Source organism: Alosa sapidissima, chromosome 16 (assembly GCF_018492685.1).
Source record: "Alosa sapidissima isolate fAloSap1 chromosome 16, fAloSap1.pri, whole genome shotgun sequence".
NCBI lineage: Eukaryota > Metazoa > Chordata > Actinopteri > Clupeiformes > Clupeidae > Alosa > Alosa sapidissima.
Window position 1 is genome coordinate 27,574,305 of NC_055972.1, and position 20,970 is coordinate 27,595,274.

The following is a 20,970-nucleotide window of genomic DNA, read 5'->3' on the forward strand; positions in this document are numbered from 1 at the left end:
AAAGTAAAGGCCTCAGATTTTTAACTCCGCCACCTGTGTGTATGTTTACGTCTGTTTGGCAGATATCAGTGTGGACCACCCTGATGAGAAGTCCATCATCACTTACGTGGTCACGTACTACCACTACTTCTCCAAGATGAAGGCCCTGAAGGTGGAAGGCAAACGTATTGGAAAGGTGAGTGAGTTTGTTTTTGGCGTTCCTCTAGGTATAAGTCTGGAAAAGAGATTGTCCCCTGACTTTTCCTAGTCAGTTTCACCCAAACTTACCCCAAAGTCCGCTCCCATATCCCTGATTCAGGCTGTTTAAGGCCTGCTATTTGAATCACATTTGATTATAATCATGAGTGATGAATTGCCACAATCCAAACCCAGCGCACTCTTGCTGTTTTCCTAGGTGCTGGACAATGCTATCGAGACGGAGAAGATGATTGAGAAGTATGAGTCTCTGGCCTCCGACCTGCTGGAGTGGATCGAGCAGACAATCATTATACTCAACAATCGCAAGTTTGCCAACTCACTGGTGGGCGTCCAGCAGCAGCTGCAGGCCTTCAACACCTACCGCACCGTAGAGAAGCCTCCCAAGTGAGCACCACCCCTCCCCAACATAAAGGGCATTAGCCCCTCTCTAGCCAGCTAAGGAGAATGACCCCCACCCACACACACACACATACACACACATCCATGTCATAGAAAATCCAAAAATATGACATTGCAACTAAAATTTGTGTTCTTTTTAAGTGTGTTTTAGAAATGGACAGTTACTGTAATTTTGGCCTAGCTTGCCTAACTTTGGCCTAACAGCCTGTGGCCTAAGCCCTTTCTGCACAGTTTTAATACAGTCCAACAAGAAATTGGTCAATTGTGCTTATACATACAGATATACTGTACATACAGATATATGTAATGGAATATACAGTACAGGTGTACGGTGTCGGATACACAAGGTTCACACAAATACTCTCAGAAACTAACAATGCATTTCACAACCATAGGTTAGTTAAGAGATTCCTTTCACATAGAGTTTGAGTAAGTTTGTTCTTGTATCATGTACTGTATCTCATCCTTTGTTTAGGTTTACAGAGAAAGGCAACCTGGAAGTGCTTCTCTTCACTATTCAAAGCAAGATGCGAGCCAACAATCAGAAAGTCTACATGCCGCGAGAGGGCAAGCTCATATCAGACATCAACAAGGTAAGCGGGCAGCAAAACACGCTCAGCAATGTTTCGAAGAGATTGAAAAAGTAAACTGCACTCTGTGATCTTTTTATTCTGTTTATAAGCACTCGGTAGACTGTGGATTTCAGTTGTACACAGAGAGGTCTAGGCTAGTCGTTTAGTGGGCAGGGCCATACTTTAGAGGTATCAGGCTGCATTTTTGCTTAAGAAGGTTCATATCAGAATGAGCTGATCCAGACATATTTAGTGAAAAGAGCTGGCCTACTGGTTAGCGCTTCGGACTTGTAACCGGAAGGTTGCCGGTTCGAACCCCAATCAGTAAGAACAGCTGAAGTGCCCTTGAGCAAGGCACCTAACCACTCACTGCTCCCCGAGCGCCGCTGTTGAAGCAGGCAGCTCACTGCGCCGGGATTAGTGTGTGCTTCACCTCACTGTGTTCACTGTGTGCTGTGTGTGTTTCACTAATTCACGGATTGGGATAAATGCAGAGACCAAATTTCCCTCACGGGATCAAAAGAGTATATATACTTATACTTATACTTATACAACAAAAGGTGTCAACGCCAAGGTGAAAAAATGCAATAACACCCGACTTCGCATAATTATGTAGCCTAGTGTAAGCAGAGTAAGATTTTCTTAATGCTACGGTTGTCTTTTGTCCTTATGAATTCATCTTCGTATCTTTCCTTGATGTTTTTTATTGCGGTTAAGGCAAAAAGGATAGAAAAAAGCAAAAGGACAGAAAATCTGAACACAGCCCCAGATTGAACTGATGGAGAAAGTGGGAACGGGGTTGTATTTCAGGGAGTGGGATTGTGTTTGAGTGACAGGTGTGTGGTTTGTCCTCAGGCCTGGGAGCGTCTGGAGAAGGCGGAGCATGAGCGTGAGCTGGCGCTGAGGACAGAGCTGATTCGCCAGGAGAAGCTGGAGCAGCTCGCCCGCCGCTTCGACCGAAAGGCCGCCATGAGGGAGACCTGGCTGAGCGAGAACCAGCGCCTAGTCTCACAGGTATCACACACACACACACACACACACACGCACACATACACGCACATACACACACACTGACACATACACGCACACGCACATGCACGTACATACACACACATGAAGTGAATTTACATTACCTACACAAAGACAAGTCTAGCATACTGATGTATTCATGCAAACACTCCTTCATTCATTTTGTTGGGTACATACAGTACATTCACTGTCACATACACACACATACACACTCTCAATTTCACAAAAATGCACATCAAAAGCTTTATGAAGCCTTCCATTTTTCTAGTGCCAATTTGCTTCATTAGCTCTTAGCATACCCTTGTGGTCGCATAGAGGAATGAAGCCCTTCAATTACCCTGAGCTGTTTTTTTTTATGACTTCCCGTGGAAATTGAAAATAGAACTCAAATATTCTCCTTTTCCAGGAATGCTTTATTTTAAGACTCTAGAAATAACCTGAGGTCACATAATACCATTAGCGAATGTCTGCACCAACTGGTCTTGGCCAAGACATACAAATCAACCCAAGATTATTCCAAAACTAGAGGCATGTAGACCTCATCATTAGGAGTTACTGGTAGTGGAAGTCACCCAAAGATAACTTTAAGCACAGAGGACGCCCCAGTGATGAAGTGCAACATCCCGACGGGCACTAACTTCACATTAGTAATCACATTGATCAGAGATTCCTAACGTTACTTCCTACTTCGCCTAAACTTTACAAACTGACAATAAACAGCAGCAACAGTCACAAAACAATATATGTGGGTCTACCTTTGCTGTAAATAAATATCTGCATTTTTTGACGTTTGCAGGTGTTGCTGCGTCTGTTTATCACAATAAGTTTCGGTTTCGTCTTCCCCTCTCGTCGCTGATTGGCCTGACATTTTTCCTGTCTGAGGGAAATGGTTATGAACTATGGTGTTCCAGACTAGATCTCCCTGAAAGAAGATCTAGGTGGACGGGGCCAGGCTGTCCATAGAGTACTAATCTACAGTAAATGCTTGGGCTATACCAAATGTATATGATGTGAAAATAGACATTTTATGTTGATTTCAACCTTCACATACAGACACAGGTCATATTCATTGCATGTGTGCAATCACAAACTCTTATTCTAATTAAAGACACTTCTTTGTCCATATGCTATTCAAATTAAGAGTTTCTGTGATCTACAATAGTCAGTCTGTTTCTTCTATGATTGATATTCTTATTCACATGAGTGCATCTCTGTTCACTTGTCTGATAATGCACTAACACGCTCCTTGTGTTTCTCCTGTCCAGGACAACTTTGGCTTTGACCTGCAGGCGGTGGAGGCGGCCACGAAAAAGCACGAGGCCATCGAGACGGACATCGGGGCGTACGAGGAGCGCGTGCAGGCAGTGCTGTCGGTGGCCTCGGAGCTGGAGAAGGAGAGCTACCACGACATCAAGCGCGTGACGGCGCGCAAGGACAACGTGCTGCGCCTGTGGGAGTACCTGCTGGAGCTGCTCCGCTCACGCCGCCTCCGCCTGGAGCAGAACCTGGGCCTGCAGAGGGTCTTCCAGGAGATGCTCCACATCATGGACTGGATGGACGAGATGAAGGTGAGATGAGCGAGAGAGAAGCAGTGATGGATGGATAGATGGATGGATGGATGGATGGATGGATGGATAGATACTGTAGATACATGTAGATGTTGATATAGATGGATAGAGGTTGAATTAGAGATGGAGAGATGGAAAGAGATGGATAGATAGAGATGGATAGATAGAGAGAGAGAGAGATGGATAGAGATAGATAGATAGATAGATAGATAGATAGATAGATAGATAGAAAGATAGAAAAAGAGGTAGAGGGGCATAGACAGACAGACAGACAGACATAGGGGTGCTGGAGCTGAACTCGTGTCTGCAGAGGGTCTTCCAGGAGCTGCTCCACATCATGGACTGCAGAGGGTCTTCCAGGAGCTGCTCCACATCATGGACTGCAGAGGGGCTTCCAGGAGCTGCTCCACATCATGGACTGGATGGAGGGACATAGAAAAGAAACAGAGGCAATGAGACACGCTACACGTGACAGCCGAGCTAGAGAGAGACAAGAAGAGAGACACTATGGACTGGATGTATGAGATGAGATGAGAGCAGGCTGAAGGAAATGGCTGAAGACTTAAAGAGAGACAGAGAACGAGAAATCAAAGGGCTGAGTGCAAGATTGGGCAGCCTCGGCCTTCAGGATTGTCCAGGAGATGACATGAGATTAGGACATTAGATGCATGTAATTCAGTGAGATGAGATGAGATGATGGGGAAAGTGAATGAACATAATTAAATGCATTTTCACTGACATGATCACTTATGTCATCAGTCAGTCTTAGACAGTGTGTGGGGAAGGGAAGGCTGACCTGACCTGCTTTACTGTGCTGACCCCTGCAGATGCTGCTGCTGTCTCAGGACTATGGGAAGCACCTGCTGGGCGTGGAGGATCTGCTGCAGAAGCATGCGCTGGTGGAGGCTGATATTAGCATCCAGGCCGACCGAGTCAAGGCTGTCAACGCCACCGCACAGAAATTCATCACCGACATGGAGGGTGAGGCAGCAGTCTTCAACCCACTCAAGCCTGAGTCATGTGGTTAGACAGATATACAAATCTATGTCAATGTTAATTTTTATATAGGATATATAAGTTCAGGGAATACTTGTTTATATGTGTAAATGTAATATCTTGTTAAAGTCTATGTTTTATGATTTGAATGTTAATTGAACATGTATAAGTATATACATGTATATTCATTCAGTATATGCAGAGTACACAAGAAATCATGTTGTGGGTATAAGTGTGATGATATTGATCCCTAAGATCTGCTCTCCGCTGCAGGCTACAAGCCGTGCGACCCGCAGGTGATCCGGGACCGCGTGGCCCACATGGAGTTCTGCTACCAGGAGCTGAACCAGCTGGCGGCCGAGCGGCGGGCCCGTCTGGAGGAGTCGAGGCGCCTGTGGAAGTTCTTCTGGGAGATGGCCGAGGAGGAGGGCTGGGTCCGGGAGAAGGAGCAGATCCTGTCGTCGGACGACTGCGGCAAGGACCTGACCGCTGTGGTGCGCCTGCTGAGCAAGCACAAGGCCCTGGAAGATGAGATGAGTGGCCGTGCCGGGCACTTGCAACAGACGGTCAAGCAGGGCCAGGAGCTGGTCGCCGCCGGGCATTTCGGCTCAGACAAGATCAGCGAGCGCATCAACGACGTCCAGGAGCAGTGGGCCGCGCTGGAGCGCCTGGCTGCCGCCCGCAAGAACCGCCTGCAGGAGGCCTACGGCATGCACCAGTTCCAGGCGGACGCCGACGACATGGACGCGTGGATGCTGGACGTGCTGCGCATCGTGTCCAGCGCCGACGTGGGCCACGACGAGTTCTCCACGCAGGCGCTCGTCAAGAAGCACAAGGACGTGGCCGAGGAGATCGCCAGCTACCGGCCCGTGCTGGAAGCCCTACACGAGCAGGCCAAGGCGCTGCCGCCGTCGCATGCCGACTCAGACGAGGTCAAGGGTCGTCTGGCGGGCATCGAGGAACGCTACGGCGAGGTGGCCGAGCTGACGCGCTTGCGCAAGCAGGCCCTGCAGGATGCGCTTGCCCTTTACAAGATGTTTAGCGAGGTGGACGCGTGCGAGGTGTGGATCGACGACAAGGAGCTGTGGCTCAACAGCATGGAGATCCCCGAGAGGCTGGAGGACCTGGAGGTGATCCAACACAGGTGAGCAGAGCAGGTGCTCTAGCACAGGTGAGCAGAGCAGGTGCTCTAGCACAGGTGAGCAGAGCAGGTGCTCTAGCACAGGTGAGCAGAGCAAGTGATCACCCCTCACCTGCTGCTCAGATTACGAAACAGTGAAGTGGAAACCAATATCTCTCCGGTTTCCCAAGAGCCCTCTGTAATATGGAGAAGAAACGTAGCATCTCAGCATGAACTCGTTCAAGCTTTATTTATTTATCTGCAGTGCAGTAGGCAGTATCACCATCATCTAAATTGATTCCTTCATTTTGTAACAATGTTATATCATCCATTTAGCATTGCAGCTTGTTACCAGGTCAATGTCAATAAAGGTCAAGGTCAATAAAGATCAATGTACGGAGTATAATTTGTTGCACTGGTGTAGCAAAGGCAGTTTTATTAAATCACTGAGCCTGAGGCTTTTTCTGCATAATTCCCTGCCTGTAATTTATGAAAAACTCTGCAGGCTTGAAAGGTAAATGTGGAACATAAAAGGCTAGTAAGTTTGTCAGGAACAATGGGTGATGGGTGAGGTAATATCATTTGTGGGAATTTTTTGTCCTCTAATTTACTTTTGCGCACAAGGCAGGAACAGAGCCCATTATAAATTTTTACAGCCAATAAATGTAAAGTATCTGTTCTGCAACAGCGAAACTGCTTTGGTCAGCAGCGCGGTGCGGTAGCCTGTTTACTGTTGCCGTGGAGTTGTGCTCTCAGGGGATTGCTCATTCCCACAGTGGTTAGACGCGGTGCAGCTCATGGACTACGTCCCAGCCTCTCCATCTGCACTTGTTAAATTTAGTTTTCCCAGCGCTGCTCAGTGAAAACCCAAGCATTGCATGTCTGAATTGACCTCCTACTACTGTATGGTACTGGGTGACTCCATTCTGCTGTTTAACCCTTGTATTTTGTGTGTGTATGTGTGTGTGTGTATGTGTGTGTGTGTGTGTGTGTGTGTGTGTGTGTGGCAGGTTCGAGAGCCTGGAACCAGAGATGAACAACCAGGCCTCTCGTGTGGCGGTGGTTAACCAGATCGCCAGACAGCTCATCCACAGTGGTCACCCGAGTGAGAAGGAGATCAAGGCCCAGCAGGACAAACTCAACACCAGGTACAATCCCTTCACTCAACACACTGAAGATGGCTGAAACACGTCCATCTACTAACCTGCTGCCAATATATTACAAAGAATATACACTTGAGAGTGCAGTGGTTTTCACAGTCCCCTCTCTCTGATCAATGGTTGAGCAACAGTAGAAGCTTGGTAGAAGTGATATGCCTAATAGTGCCACTGTCTAGCTAGGTGACAGTACCAATGAGTGTCTCGGTCGTCTCTATAAGGTGGAGCCAGTTCCGAGACCTGGTGGACCAGAAGAAGGACTCGCTCAACTCAGCGCTGGGCGTGCAGAACTACCACCTGGAGTGCAACGAGACCAAGTCGTGGATCCGCGAGAAGACCAAGGTCATCGAGTCGACGCAGGACCTGGGCAACGACCTGGCGGGCGTGATGGCGCTGCAGCGCAAGCTGACGGGCATGGAGCGCGACCTGGCCGCCATCGAGGACAAGCTGGGCGACCTGGGCAAGGAGGCCGAGCGGCTATCGGCCGAGCACCCCGACCAGGCGCCGGGCATCAAGGGGCGCCTGGGCGAGATCAACGAGGTGTGGGACGAGATGAAGGGCACGCTGCGCGCCCGCGAGGAGTCGCTCGGCGAGGCGTCCAAGCTGCAGGGCTTCCTACGCGACCTGGACGACTTCCAGGCGTGGCTGTCGCGCACGCAGACGGCCATCGCGTCCGAGGACATGCCCAACACCCTTGCCGAGGCCGAGAAGCTCCTGACGCAGCACGAGGGCATCAAGAACGAGATCCGCAACTACGAGGAGGACTACCAGAAGATGCGCGACATGGGCGAGATGGTCACGCAGGGCCAGACGGACGCCCAGTACATGTTCCTGCGGCAGCGGCTGCAGGCACTGGACACCGGCTGGAACGAGCTGCACAAGATGTGGGAGAACCGTCAGAAGCTGCTGTCCCAGTCGCACGCCTACCAGCTCTTCCTCAGGGACACCAAGCAGGCCGAGGCCTTCCTCAACAACCAGGTGAGGCTGAGACGGAGCAGGAGGAACCCAGCCAAATGTCCTTTTTGATCAAAACAAATACATTATATTTCTCAATCTTACCTATCAACTTCTCAATTCACCAATCAACATCTAGTCTTCTGGCCCTCTGGAGCATAGTATGTGTAAGCGTGTGTATTTGAAGCTTGTCGCCACTTAATGGATGGCAGTGTTTTTTTATGTAGAATTATGTAATTGGCTGCCTGGTAGCTCCAAGAACACCTCAAAAAGTGAAAACAATGTTGCATAATGTACTTAAAAGCTTTTTAAAGCAGTTTCTGCAAACAATCAACTAATATCTCTTACGGGAGCACCTTGCAGCAGATTGAAATTTGCATCTTAAAAATGTATTTAATGCAACTGTGAGCATTGTTAACATTTCCAGCAAAACCAAACCAAACCAAACCAAAACTCTATTCAAATGCATCACACGTGTCTGCCAGGAGAGAGGATGTATCCTCTCATTTCAGATTTCATGACCCTGAGGTCAAATTAGCAGTCTGATGCTAACAAAAGCAGACAAGTCTTTACAGATCGCTGTGTGGTGAGAGGAGCCGGACGATGCTGCTTTTCCAGGTCCACTTCTAAATCTCATTGAAAGCCACAGAATTGGTGACAGCCCGTGGCCACGGTGATATGAGGAAGAGATGAGTGTTATTTTAGCAAAGGGAACACATCCTCACTCTTTTATCCCACAGCAGACCAGGGTACAGAGTCTGACAGCTGTGGATGTTGGTGTGACTTTATGGTCCAGTGCTCTCTTGACAGACTCTCCTCCCGTCTCTTTCTCCCATCTATTGCTTTATCCTTCTCCCTTTCTACCTACTCTCTCTCTCCTACCTCATCTCCCTCTCTCCTTCTCCTCTCTCTCTCTTTTTTCTTTCTTTCTTTCTTTCTTTCTTTCTTTCTCTCTCTCTCTCTCTCTCTCTCTCTCTCTCTCCCTCTCTCATCTCATCTCATCTCATCTCATCTCATCTCATGTTCAGGAGTATGTGTTGGCCCATACGGAGATGCCCACCATATTGGAGGCGGCTGAGGGAGCCATCAAGAAGCAGGAGGACTTCATGACCACCATGGACGCCAACGAGGAGAAGATCAACGCCGTGGTGGAGACGGGACGGCGTCTGGTGAGCGATGGCAACACCAGCGCTGACCGTATCCAAGAGAAGGTGGACTCCATCGACCAGAGGTACGCTCCGGCACCCCTGCCTCAGAACTGGATGACCATGATAGACGCGTGGCTACCATATTCAACCTAGTAGTGCTTCTGTTAGCTGGTTGATGTGTTTTGTTTGAGCATCTGTGCTCAGCAGTGGTGACTTACCCTCCTTCTTATCCTTTTAGATATTTAATATTTCCCATCTTTCATACTTATTAAATGCTTTATGAAATCCAAAATATATTTTATAAGTTTTATTCATTCATAAGTTTATGGACCTTTCATATGTTTATCTGATATCATTTTTGTCATATGCTGTATCCAAAAGACATGTTATGGGTCATTCTTACTGACTGAATGTGTGTCTTGGTATAAAGCTCTTTCTGTGTGTGTTTGTAGGCACAAGAAGAACCGTGAGGCAGCCAGTGGGCTCCTGGCCAAACTGAAGGACAACACAGACCTCCAGAGGTTCCTGCAGGACTGCCAGGAGGTAAACATCCTCTCTCCTCTCCTCCTTCCTCACCACCTCTCCTCCCTCCTCTCCTCCCTCCTCACCTCCTCTCCTCCCTCCCTACCTCCTCTCCTCCTTCCTCTCCTCCTCCCTCCTCTCCTCCTTCCTCTCCTCCTTCCTCTCCTCCTCCCTCCTCTCCTCCTTCCTCTCCTCCCTCCTCTCCTCCCTCCTCACCTCCTCTCCTCCCTCCTCTCCTCCCTCCTCACCTCCTCTCCTCCCTCCCTACCTCCTCTCCTCCTCCCTCCTCTCCTCCCTCCTCTCCTCCTTCCTCTCCTCCTTCCTCCTCACCTCCTCTCCTCCCTCCTTCTCTCCTCATCTTGAATTTCCCCTGGGGATCAATAAAGTATCTATCTATCTATCTATCTATCTATCTATCACCTCCTCTCCTCCTCTGCTGTCTCCTTCCCACGCACTCCCCTCCCTCCTTCTCTTCACTCTCTTTATCTCCTTCTTCCCTCCTTCCTTCTTCTCCTCACTCTCGTCCTCTCCTCTCTCCTTATATATTTTCAGTTTTTGTTCTCTCAGTGAACACATTTTTGGGTGAATGACTTAATATGTCAAGGTAATGGAGGATGAAGAGAAACACGCCATGCATTCTGTAGCCCAACGTCTGGAGGGAACGCGCCAGATCTCAGAGTTTTTAATAACACTGTTGATTTAGTGCTGCAGCGCTGTAATTAAATAGCGTGTCGATGGAGCGATTGCTGCATTTATACATCATTTTCATCACTTGGTTGTTTCTGGAGAGAGCACAGATCGGTTGAAAGATTAATGCTGCTAGTGGCTGCCTACAGCAACACTCAGGATGTCTCTGAGGGCTTTTCAGTCTACAGGCACACACACACACACACACACACACACACACACACACACACACACACACACACACAATCCAACCCCGGTGGACAGTGTACCAGCAATTATAGTGAGATCACAGTATATGAATAATATGTGTGTGTGGCACTAATTGCCACTCTGTGTGTCTGTGTGTTCAGCTGTCTCTGTGGATCAGTGAGAAGATGCTCACGGCACAGGACATGTCATACGACGAGGCACGCAACCTGCACAGCAAGTGGCTCAAGCACCAGGCCTTCATGGCTGAGCTGCAGTCCAACAAGGAGTGGCTGGACAAGATCGAGAAGGTCAGTGCTCCAGCACAGTCAAAAACGCATTGATTTGAGTTTGTGTTAAAGGTGTTTGGCAGACATTCCAAAGCCATTCCAATAGAAAATGGAAATAGAATAAAATGAAAATTAGACTATTTAAAAACAGTGAGAAATGTTTGCCGTCTTCCTGTTTATAGTATTGTCTACTTGTTTTATGTATCTCCGCGTGTGTTTAGTTCACAAATACCATTGAAAACGTAATACTGGTAGATTTCATGGACTGATCCTAGAACCCGTAGGTCCAGGGATCCCCTTGATCCAGCTCCTCATCTAGATGTTTATCAGGCTCCTCTTTCCACACTATGTACTTAGAAACAAAGTAAACACTTCGATCACCCTCCTTTCCCTACAGAAGAGTGTATTGACCTTGTCTCACTGTGTGTCGTTACAGAATTCATAACCCTAGGTCCTGGAACCCGTTGCCTAATCCTAATCCTAGCCTTGCTTGGTCCAGCTTCGTGTAGATGTTTTTCTGTAGTGATCCTCCCTCAGGAGTGCATACTGAGAAACAAACTAATAGCTTCGGTCACTGTCCTCTTTCTTCACTAGTAGTATGTATTGACCTTGTCTGTCCGTGTGTGTTGTTGCGGTGCAGGATGGCATGGCCCTGGTGGCAGAGAAGCCGGAGACAGAGCCGGTGGTCAAGGAGAAGCTGGGCACGCTGAAGCGGCAGTGGAACGATCTGGAGTCCACCACGCAGACCAAGGCCCAGTGCCTGTTCGACGCCAACAAGGCCGAGCTGTTCACGCAGAGCTGCGCTGATCTGGACAAGTGGCTGGTAGGCCTGGAGGGACAGATCCAGTCCGACGACTACGGCAAGGACCTGACCAGCGTTAACATCCTGCTCAAGAAACAACAGGTACGCCCACCTGGTCGTCTCTCCCTTTTAGCTATAGGTTAGCTGTAGGCTAACTGGTCTAACCCACTTCCAGTGAATTATGCTAAGCTAACGGTGTGTCAGACTGGACTATTGCATGCACAGAGTACAGAAGGATATGCATCCTCTTATCTAATTCTGGGGTAGATGGCAAATAAGCTAATTTTCCAAAAAGTTGACGTGTTCCTTTCAGGAATTTTATTTTAAACTTAGACAACTTGGCTTTTTTTTAGGGTCATTTGTTTTAGCTGTGCATTGTAGCCATTTTTGACACTGTTAATGTAGTCTATGTTGTTATATACCACATAGCATGCCTACTTCACAGATCTGGCTCACACATAAAACAACTGTCCTACAATGTTAAAGTGATGCTTCATAACTCCCTCTAGTGTGCAGTCGACTGAATTACTTTCACCTGAAATGTCTCAAAAATATACAACATGGAGATCCTTTAGTGTAATAAGGCATCGTTCACCAATGCAGTGTTCCCCCTGAAAAGACTCTAGGTATGAATGATTAATATGGTGTAGTAGAGTCTCGTGCCTACGTTAGCTTTCCTCCAGTGCAGCGGCAGAGCTACATCCCCACTCCATCTGCATCCTCTCACCTGCTGTGTCCTCAGAGCTCACAGCTCCATCCACAGCCAGTAGAGGAGCAGTGGAGAGAGAGAGAGAGACAGAGAGAGAGAGAGAGAGGGAGAGGGAGGGGGAGAGAGAGAAAGATAGAAAGAGTGAGAAAGAGAGGGAAAGGGTATCTGGGTTTGTTACATAACTACCGGCACACCCCCTCTGCCAGTTATGCAACAGCCCTCAGCCCTCTCTCCTCTGATGTAGGAGCCGGCACCATGCCTTCACACTCTGTGTGTGTGTGTGCGCGCGCTGCATGTACGCATGTGCAAATATACGTGTGTGTGAGTGAGAGAGAGAGAGAGAGAGAGAGAGACTGAGCCAGAAAGGAGGGAGTGTGTGTGTGTGTGTGTGTGTGTGTGTGTGTGTGTGTGTGTATTCCATAGAGAGAGTGGGAGGGAACATGCCTGCAGTGTGTAAGTGAGACAGTGAGAGGGAGAAAGGGAGAAGAGCAGAGTAGCTGCCTGCACTGTGCAGATTTAACTGCAAATCCGCCCATTTCCAGTTACTCTGCATGTGTGTGTGTTTATATGTGTGTATATTTGTCGACATCAGAGTGAGAGTACGTAGATGGCAGAAGAATGGGCAGAAGTGTCAGTGGCTTACCATAGTGTGTGTGTGTGTCTGTCTGTCCCCATGTCAGTGAGAGAGAGACGTAGCCTATGGGTTGAAGCCAGATGGATTTGCGTGCACGTTGGAGGGGACCTGTGTGTGAGACCAACAGGAAATCAGGATGAGAGGAAGCTCTTTGTCACATGAACGAAGCAGCGAGTCCCAGAGCGACAGATTTTTTTCGGGGGGCGTCTTAGCCTGTCCTGTAACTAGCGTGTGCCATCGCGTTGTCCCTCAATAACTGCGTCTCGTCTTCCGTCTACCCCCTTCCCCCACACCACCTTGGCGGCTGGTGCCCCAGATGCTGGAGAGCCAGGTGGAGGTGCGCCAGAAGGAGGTGGGGGAGCTGCACTCGCAAGCCCAGGCGCTGCGGCAGGAGGGCAAGGACTCGGACGAGGTGGACAGCCGGCGGCGCGGCGTGGAGCAGAAGTTCCAGGGCCTGCTGGACCCACTGCGCCAACGCAAGAGAAGCCTGATGGCATCACGCGAGATCCACCAGTTCAACCGCGACGTGGAGGATGAGATTGTGAGTAACAAAAAACACGTTGTGTCTGTGTCTGTATCTATCTGCAGTGATGGGCAAGCTACTTAGAAAATATAGTGAGCTAAGCTACCGGTTACTCTATATATTAAATGAAGCTTAACTACACAAAAGCTTCCTCAATACAAAATGTAGCAAGCTAAGTTACATACATTTCGCAAAAGAAGTTTACTACATCAGAAGCTACTTTGTAATTTACAAAAAATGATCATAAAACAATTAAATAAACCAGATTCATGCAAAGTCAGTGCTATTTGAATTTCCCCTGGGGATCAATAAAGTATCTATCTATCTATCTATCTATCTATCTATCTATCTATCTATCTATCTATCTATCTATCTATCTATCTATCTATCTATCTATCTAAATGACCTAGCCAACTTAACTCAGTCATAATAGATACAGTAACATAGTTACCTTGATTTATACATGTATATTATAACATGTGTTCAGTTCAAAAACGATGGCTCTTAACTATATTGGAAGTACAGTAGCAAAGGCATACACAATGTAACGATGTGCGTGCGTGCATGTTTGCATTCTCATTTTTGGGTGGATTTTCACCTGTAAAAGCTTCATCTCATGATTTATCCCAGTTTCATTCCACTTGGCTGAAATGTTGGTGCTACATTTAAAAGTACAATTACCCAGTCAGTTTATCTTTACCATGTGCAATGTAAAACTAATACAAACAATTTTGACAGCCTATTTTATAGACATTGCTCAATAAAACCATGCAATAGACTACCAACATCTTTGCAAGCACAATTTCATTGCTTCATCTCTGGCATGGAAAATTAGTTTGTCTTTCAAGTTTATACAGAATATAGCCTAAATGATTCATGTATGGGCAGCCAGAAGGAAGCTCTACTGTGAGTTCCACAACTGCTCTGGAAAATGTAGCTGCTGTAAAAGCTACTGCACTACATGGTCAAAAAAACTCACACATAAGTTAGCACACACTAAAAAGAGGAATGAAAAAAATCATCTTTTGAAAATGAATCTTAATGCCTTCATTTAAAAAATGAGGGAAATCCAGCCTTTAAAGACACCAACTTTCTTTGTGAATGAATAATGTATCGTAAATAAATAAATGTTCTTCCTTAAAATACAGGGGGCATACTGTAAGTAAACACACCCATATTTTAAAGGCAAGTTATTTCATGAACCCAGGGTACTATACATCCTGATAAAGTTCCCTTGCCCTTTGGAATTAAAATAGCCCCACATCATCACAAACCCTTCACCATACCTAGAGATTGGCATGGTTTTATTTCAGTTAGCCTAATAGCTGGTTTGATTTGCATTGAGAGATGATCTTAGGGAAAGTACCCCATGCCAATCTCTAGGTATAGTGAAGGGGTGTGTGTGTGTGTGTGAGGGAGTTGGGGTGTGGGCGGGGTGGGTGTGATCTGTTTCTTTTCTTGCAGGTATGTTTCTAAATGAGGCACAGCAAGATGAGGGAGAGAGAAAGAGAGTGTGTGTTTGCGTGAATGCTTGTGTGTGTGTGTGTGTGTGTGTGTGTGTGTGTCTGTGTGTGTGTGTGAAACTGAGAACCCTGGTCTCCTCTTCCTCCCGCTGTGAGGCGGAGTGGTAGCTAAATGAAGCTGCAGGTGCTCTTATTCAGAGTCGCTCCTCTCAGATCCCATTGATGCATCCATCTGCTCAGCCTGCCGCCTCAATCAAAGGGAAACGCTTCCTACATAAGCACAACTATCTTGGTTAGACTTTCTCCCAGTGCCAAATTAGCCTCAGACCTCTGCTAGTAGAATATGAAAACATGCCTGGAGGGAAGGAATGCATTTTGTACTGTGCATAGTTAAAGGTGCTCTAAGCGATGCTGGGTAACGTCACTTCTGTTGACATTCAAACAAAACAGAGAGCTAGCTCGCTACTTCCTCCCCCTCCGCAATTGAAACTCTCCTAAACGAGCATCTCGTCTGTGATTTGCTGGAACAGTTTGTTATGTTTTTATGGGCTAGGTTTGCCCAGGTTGTTTTTGTTTCTGTTTTTGGAGCCCGGGCTGTCCACAGAGATCACGTTTTTTTACAGTGTATTTAGGACACAGGCAGCTAGCGGATGGTGAGGTGATGTTTGCTGTAAGTGACAAAAAAATGTTTTAGCCTAAAAAACGTGTGGCATCGCTCAGAGCACCTTTAATCTGTCCAGATGTTGTGTATTGGCTGTTATGAGTCACTCCCTATCAGGTTCCACTGTCTGTATTAACTGCAACGTTACCTGTGTTGCGTTCGGCAGTTCTGTTTTTTTGTACTGTGCATAGTTAATCTTTCTAGATGTTGTGTATTGGCCTCCATATCAGGTTCTGCTGTGTGTATTAAGTGTAACATTGCCTGTGTTGCACTCTGCAGCTCTGGGTGGAGGAGAGAATGCCTCTGGCTACGTCCACTGATCATGGACACAACTTACAGACCGTCCAGCTACTCATCAAGAAGAACCAGGTAACAGCCCACCACCCACACTAATTAGAGTAGTTATTTTAATATAACAAATATTATAAATATTTCAGGTTTGCATGAAGGATTGTTTTTTTTTAATTGCCTAGAGCCCACATGCTGTCGCTTCAGGGGATTTTAGTCTTGGGCTCTGTAAAGCATCTTGAGTTATCAGATGAAGTGAATTTAGCTGAATTGATTAGATCACTTGCTAATCACCACTTCCCTAAGTTCAGACGGGGCATTATTGTACTACAGTATATGAAGCATTTTCTTTCTCTGGAGCGACTGTCCACTCACCTGACCGTTGTTTTATTCCCGCATTCAGACCCTCCAGAAGGAGATCCAGGGCCATCAACCGCGCTACGACGACATCTTCGAGCGCAGCAAGAGCATCGTGAAGGCGGACAGCCCCAACGGGGACGTTATCCGGCAGCGGCTGTCCGACCTGCGGGGCCTGTGGGCGCAGATCATCGAGGAGACGGGTAAGCGGCATGGCCGTCTGGAGGAGGCACACAAAGCCCAGCAGTACTACTTTGACGCCGCCGAGGCCGAAGCCTGGATGAGCGAGCAGGAGCTCTACATGATGTCCGAGGAGAAGGCCAAGGTGAGGAGTGTGTGTGTGTGTGTGTGTGTGTAATAAATGCGTGAATGAGAGTCCAACATGCTTGGATGTAGTTTGGAATTATATGTTTAGGAAGGAAATGGTTTTGTTTATGTTTAGGAAGGAAATGGTTTTGTGTGTGTGTGTGTGTGTGTGTGTGTGACACGGTTAGGTATAGTAAAGGACTACAGGCTGACCACTGGCAGGATATCTGCAGACAGCAGGCAGGCTGGTGGGGGGGTGAGAGGAAGGCCAGGCACGTGGCGGCCTCTGTGTGTAGGGTCACTGGGTCCACACACAGCCATCATGGCAAACAGCCTCCATTTACACATCACTTCCTCACGCAACACTGCACTCAGAGTGCATGAATAACGAATAGCTTAGACATGGCAATGTGTGTATCTGGGTAATATGTTGTAATAGCTTAGACATAGCAATTTGTGTATCTGCGTAATATGTTGTAATAGCTTAGACATGGCAATGTGTGTATCTGATAGTTAGTTGGATAGTTAGTTGACTTTTAGAGTGTATGCTGCACACTATTTTGTGCTTCATGGTCATTTTTATATAATGAGACTGTGTCGCTGGCCTGCAGGATGAGCAGAGTTCCGTGGCCATGCTGAAGAAGCACCAGATTGTGGAGCAGGCGGTGGAGGATTACGCCGAGACGGTGCACCAGCTCTCCCAGACCAGCAGGGCGCTGATGGGCGCTGGGCATCCGGAGAGGTGAGTTGGGGTCAGGTCGGGTCATGGACCGGTACGGGTACGCGCGCCAGGGAGGGGGAAAGCTGGTGTCCGGCCAGTGATCTCCGCAGAATGTAGATTTTTTTCCTTAATCCTCCTGGGTTAACGTCTAATCCAGAGAGAAAGAGATAAAGAAAGAGATAAAGAAAGAGAAAGAATGAAAGAAAGATAGAACGAGAGAGAGAGAGGTCAGGTCATCCAGTTGTTTCAGCTCCTTAACATCTGGCTCTCGCGGCCATGTTGTTGTTTGTGCTTGTTTGTGCCCTCCTGCAGTGAGCGGATCAGCATGCGGCAGTCGCAGGTGGATAAGCTCTACGCCGGCCTCAAGGACCTGTCGGAGGAGCGGCGGGGCAAGCTGGACGAGAGGTCGCGGCTCTTCCAGCTCAACCGCGAGGTGGACGACTTGGAGCAGTGGATCGCCGAGCGCGAGGTGGTGGCCGGCTCGCACGAGCTGGGCCAGGACTACGAGCACGTCACAGTACGCAAAGGGTTTTTATCTCTCTAAGAAACAAACGAAACACTGCATCAGATAAAACACTTCACTGCCGTGTTAAAGCTGTTAGCAGTTTGTTACAGTAAAACGTATACCATTAGAGGTCTATTAGAGCCATTCAGTGCTGACAGTAGTCTGTCAAAATAAATGTATTACTTTTTGGTCTTTTGTACGCTGTATTTTTTAAAACATTTTTTTATTTTTTATTTTTTTATTTAGCAACCAGATATTTGTCATACAGACATCTTGTACTAAAACTTTAGCTGTTATTCCTCTGTTTTGTGTGTGTGTGTGTGTGTGTGAGATGTACTGTAAAGTTCTGACTTAGATACCCTGTGTCCTTCCGCAGATGCTGCAGGAGCGTTTCCGGGAGTTCGCCCGCGACACGGGCAACATCGGGCAGGAACGTGTGGACGCCGTCAACCAGATGGCGGATGAGCTTATCAACTCGGGCCACGCAGACGCGGCCACCATTGCCGAGTGGAAGGACGGCCTGAACGAGGCCTGGGCCGACCTCCTGGAGCTGATCGACACGCGCACGCAGATCCTTGCTGCCTCCTACGAGCTGCACAAGTTCTACCACGACGCCAAGGAGGTGCTGGGACGCATCCTGGACAAACACAAGAAGCTTCCGGAAGAGCTCGGCCGCGACCAGAACACGGTTGAGACACTGCAGAGGATGCACACGACCTTCGAGCACGACATTCAGGCCCTAGGGACACAGGTACGCCACAAGACAGACAACTGGACACCTCCACCCCACCACATGCATGCAGGCTATGGAGTGTATGTAGTGTAGTTCAGAAGGACAAAGTGAATCTGTACATCCCTGAAACAAGACAGGGTGAATCCAAAATCGAAAAACGAAAACAGTCTGCACACCAAATGTTCTTCCCTCATGACTCTTTTTATCATCAATAAAAACTCTCTTGAAGGAGGTAAACTTGTATGCAGACTGCTTCAGTTCTATATATAATGTACTGTAGCTTATCAAGGATTGTTTCCTATTCTACAAAATGACTTTATGACATTAGTGTAAAGGTAAGACAGTGCGCTAAGAAGCAACTTATAAGCCATCCTAGGAATTATACTAAGCTTTTGACTAAGAACAAGTGTAATATCTAGAAATGAACCCACTGGGAAATCCACTATGAGGATGTTATATAAAAACATATTTGTTCCTCTCTGCAGGTGAAGCAGCTTCAGGAGGACGCGGTGCGGCTGCAGTCGGCATACGCGGGCGACAAGGCAGAGGACATCGCCCGGCGCGAGGGCGAGGTGCTGGAGGCCTGGCGCAGCCTGCTGGAGGCCAGCGAGGGCCGGCGCGTGCGTCTGCTGGACACCAGCGACAAGTTCCGCTTCTTCAGCATGGTGCGCGACCTCATGCTCTGGATGGAGGATGTCATCCGCCTCATCGACGCCCAGGAGAAGCCCAGGTGTGTGTGTGTGTGTGTGCACGCGCGCGCAGCTTCATGCTCTGCGGCAGTAGAAGCCCAGGGGGGTGTGTGTGTGTATGTGTGTGTGTGTGTGTGTGTGTGTGCGTGCGTGCGTGCGATGTCCTAAAAGAAGCCCACACACACTTTCAAGCAGTGATATAGCAGACATCTGTATCAAAAGCGTCTGTATCCAAAGAGAAGCCGTATGCATATTTATTATTTCTGCTCTCCCTGGAAATGAGACCCTCCCCCTTTACCTGACATCACCATGATGACCTACTAGAGGAGTTCAAAGAGCCTAGAAGTGAAGTGATGGCCCAAACCTATAGCGAGCCAGTTAGATCTCTCGCTACGTTCAGCTGGCTGTGTGGTGTCCTGTTTGCATAAACTTAGTTCATAAACGGATAGCACCGTGCTGCCTAATTGGGTCGCTATCTCAGTCCAGCTGGATGGGTGGTGTCCTTTTTTGCTTAAGCTTTTGAATTGTTTGGCCTCCCATACAAGCGTAAAGACTCCTGTGCTCCTGTGATGTAAGGCTCGGCTAGAGAGGACCTCCTGTGGGGCTTGCCACTTGTCTCTCTCTCTCTCTCTGTCTGTAATTGTCCTCTCCTGTACGGCACAGAGGCGTAGTCACTGCCACTCCTTCCCAATGAGCTAATCTCAACTGTAACTGTGATAATCACCCGGGGCAACACGACCTGACCTTCAAACTCTCATCAGAGTGTCTGAGCTGAGGCAGCTTCGCCATGGAGACGCCGGGGAGACGGGGGGGGGGGGGGAGACAGAACTCTAGAGAGACACAGGGAGAAAATTACAGCCTGGAGACAGGAGAATGGAGATAACAGCCAGAACTGAACATTGTGTGTGGGTGGGTGTGTGTGTGTGTGTGTGTTTGACATGACAGAAATAGAGAGAGAGAGAGAGAGAGAGAGAGAGAGTGTGTGTGTGTGTGTGTGTGTGTGTGTGTGTGTTTGACATGACAGAAATAAAGAGAGAGAGAGAGTGAGTGTGTGTGTGTGTGTGTGTACTGTATGTGTGTATGTGTGTGTGTGTGTGTGTGTTGTTGTCCAACATAAACACAGAAAGAGGGAGAGTGTGTGTGTGTGAGAGAGAGAGAGAGAGATGGAGAGAGATTTTGAAGGAGAGTGAAGGCGTAATTGCACTTCTTCATGTCTCTCTTTCGGTGTGACATGACCCTCTTGAACTGGGGACAGGTGGGCCTGCAAGTGCCATGTCTAGAGAAACGATAATGAGTCCTCCACAGACAGGCACAATAAAGAGACCTGACAGGGAAGCAACACACACACACACACACACACACACACACACACACACACACACAGGAATGATCACAGCTGAGGGACACATGGACATCCCAGTGGTGCTTCCAAATTAGTGTTCATATCAACTGGTGTCCTCAGGGATGTCTAAACTAATTTGTTGCCTCTCTCAAATGTGTCACTCGAGCAGATCAGGAAGTGATGTAATACCTTCTCAACCACATGTCGACGTCCTATCTTGTACGTTCTCAGGGATGTGTCATCCGTGGAGCTTCTGATGAACAACCACCAGGGCATCAAAGCTGAGATCGACGCCCGTAATGACAGCTTCACTACCTGCATTGAGATGGGCAAAGCCCTGCTTGCTCGCAAACACTACTCATCAGAGGAGGTCAGTGGGAATGGAGGTTTTTTAGTGTGTCCTCGAAGTGA

General features: G+C 47.9%; 1 protein-coding gene across 3 annotated transcripts in view; it reads left to right on the top strand.

The window, feature by feature from the left end:
• Positions 1-20,970, top strand: part of LOC121684793 (spectrin beta chain, non-erythrocytic 1) — an 80,927-nt gene that overhangs the window by 50,494 nt on the left and 9,463 nt on the right. For all 3 annotated transcript variants that reach the window (XM_042064867.1, XM_042064866.1, XM_042064868.1), the window contains 21 exons: positions 63-175; positions 395-582; positions 1,073-1,190; positions 2,025-2,183; positions 3,464-3,766; positions 4,594-4,747; positions 5,036-5,906; positions 6,893-7,030; positions 7,261-8,017; positions 9,022-9,224; positions 9,594-9,684; positions 10,701-10,847; positions 11,467-11,730; positions 13,288-13,512; positions 15,898-15,987; positions 16,310-16,588; positions 17,181-17,311; positions 17,603-17,807; positions 18,172-18,546; positions 19,014-19,258; positions 20,791-20,929. In XM_042064867.1, coding sequence (XP_041920801.1) covers positions 63-175; positions 395-582; positions 1,073-1,190; positions 2,025-2,183; positions 3,464-3,766; positions 4,594-4,747; positions 5,036-5,906; positions 6,893-7,030; positions 7,261-8,017; positions 9,022-9,224; positions 9,594-9,684; positions 10,701-10,847; positions 11,467-11,730; positions 13,288-13,512; positions 15,898-15,987; positions 16,310-16,588; positions 17,181-17,311; positions 17,603-17,807; positions 18,172-18,546; positions 19,014-19,258; positions 20,791-20,929 — 5,195 coding nt within the window. The remainder of the gene's footprint in view (positions 1-62; positions 176-394; positions 583-1,072; positions 1,191-2,024; positions 2,184-3,463; positions 3,767-4,593; positions 4,748-5,035; positions 5,907-6,892; positions 7,031-7,260; positions 8,018-9,021; positions 9,225-9,593; positions 9,685-10,700; positions 10,848-11,466; positions 11,731-13,287; positions 13,513-15,897; positions 15,988-16,309; positions 16,589-17,180; positions 17,312-17,602; positions 17,808-18,171; positions 18,547-19,013; positions 19,259-20,790; positions 20,930-20,970) is intronic.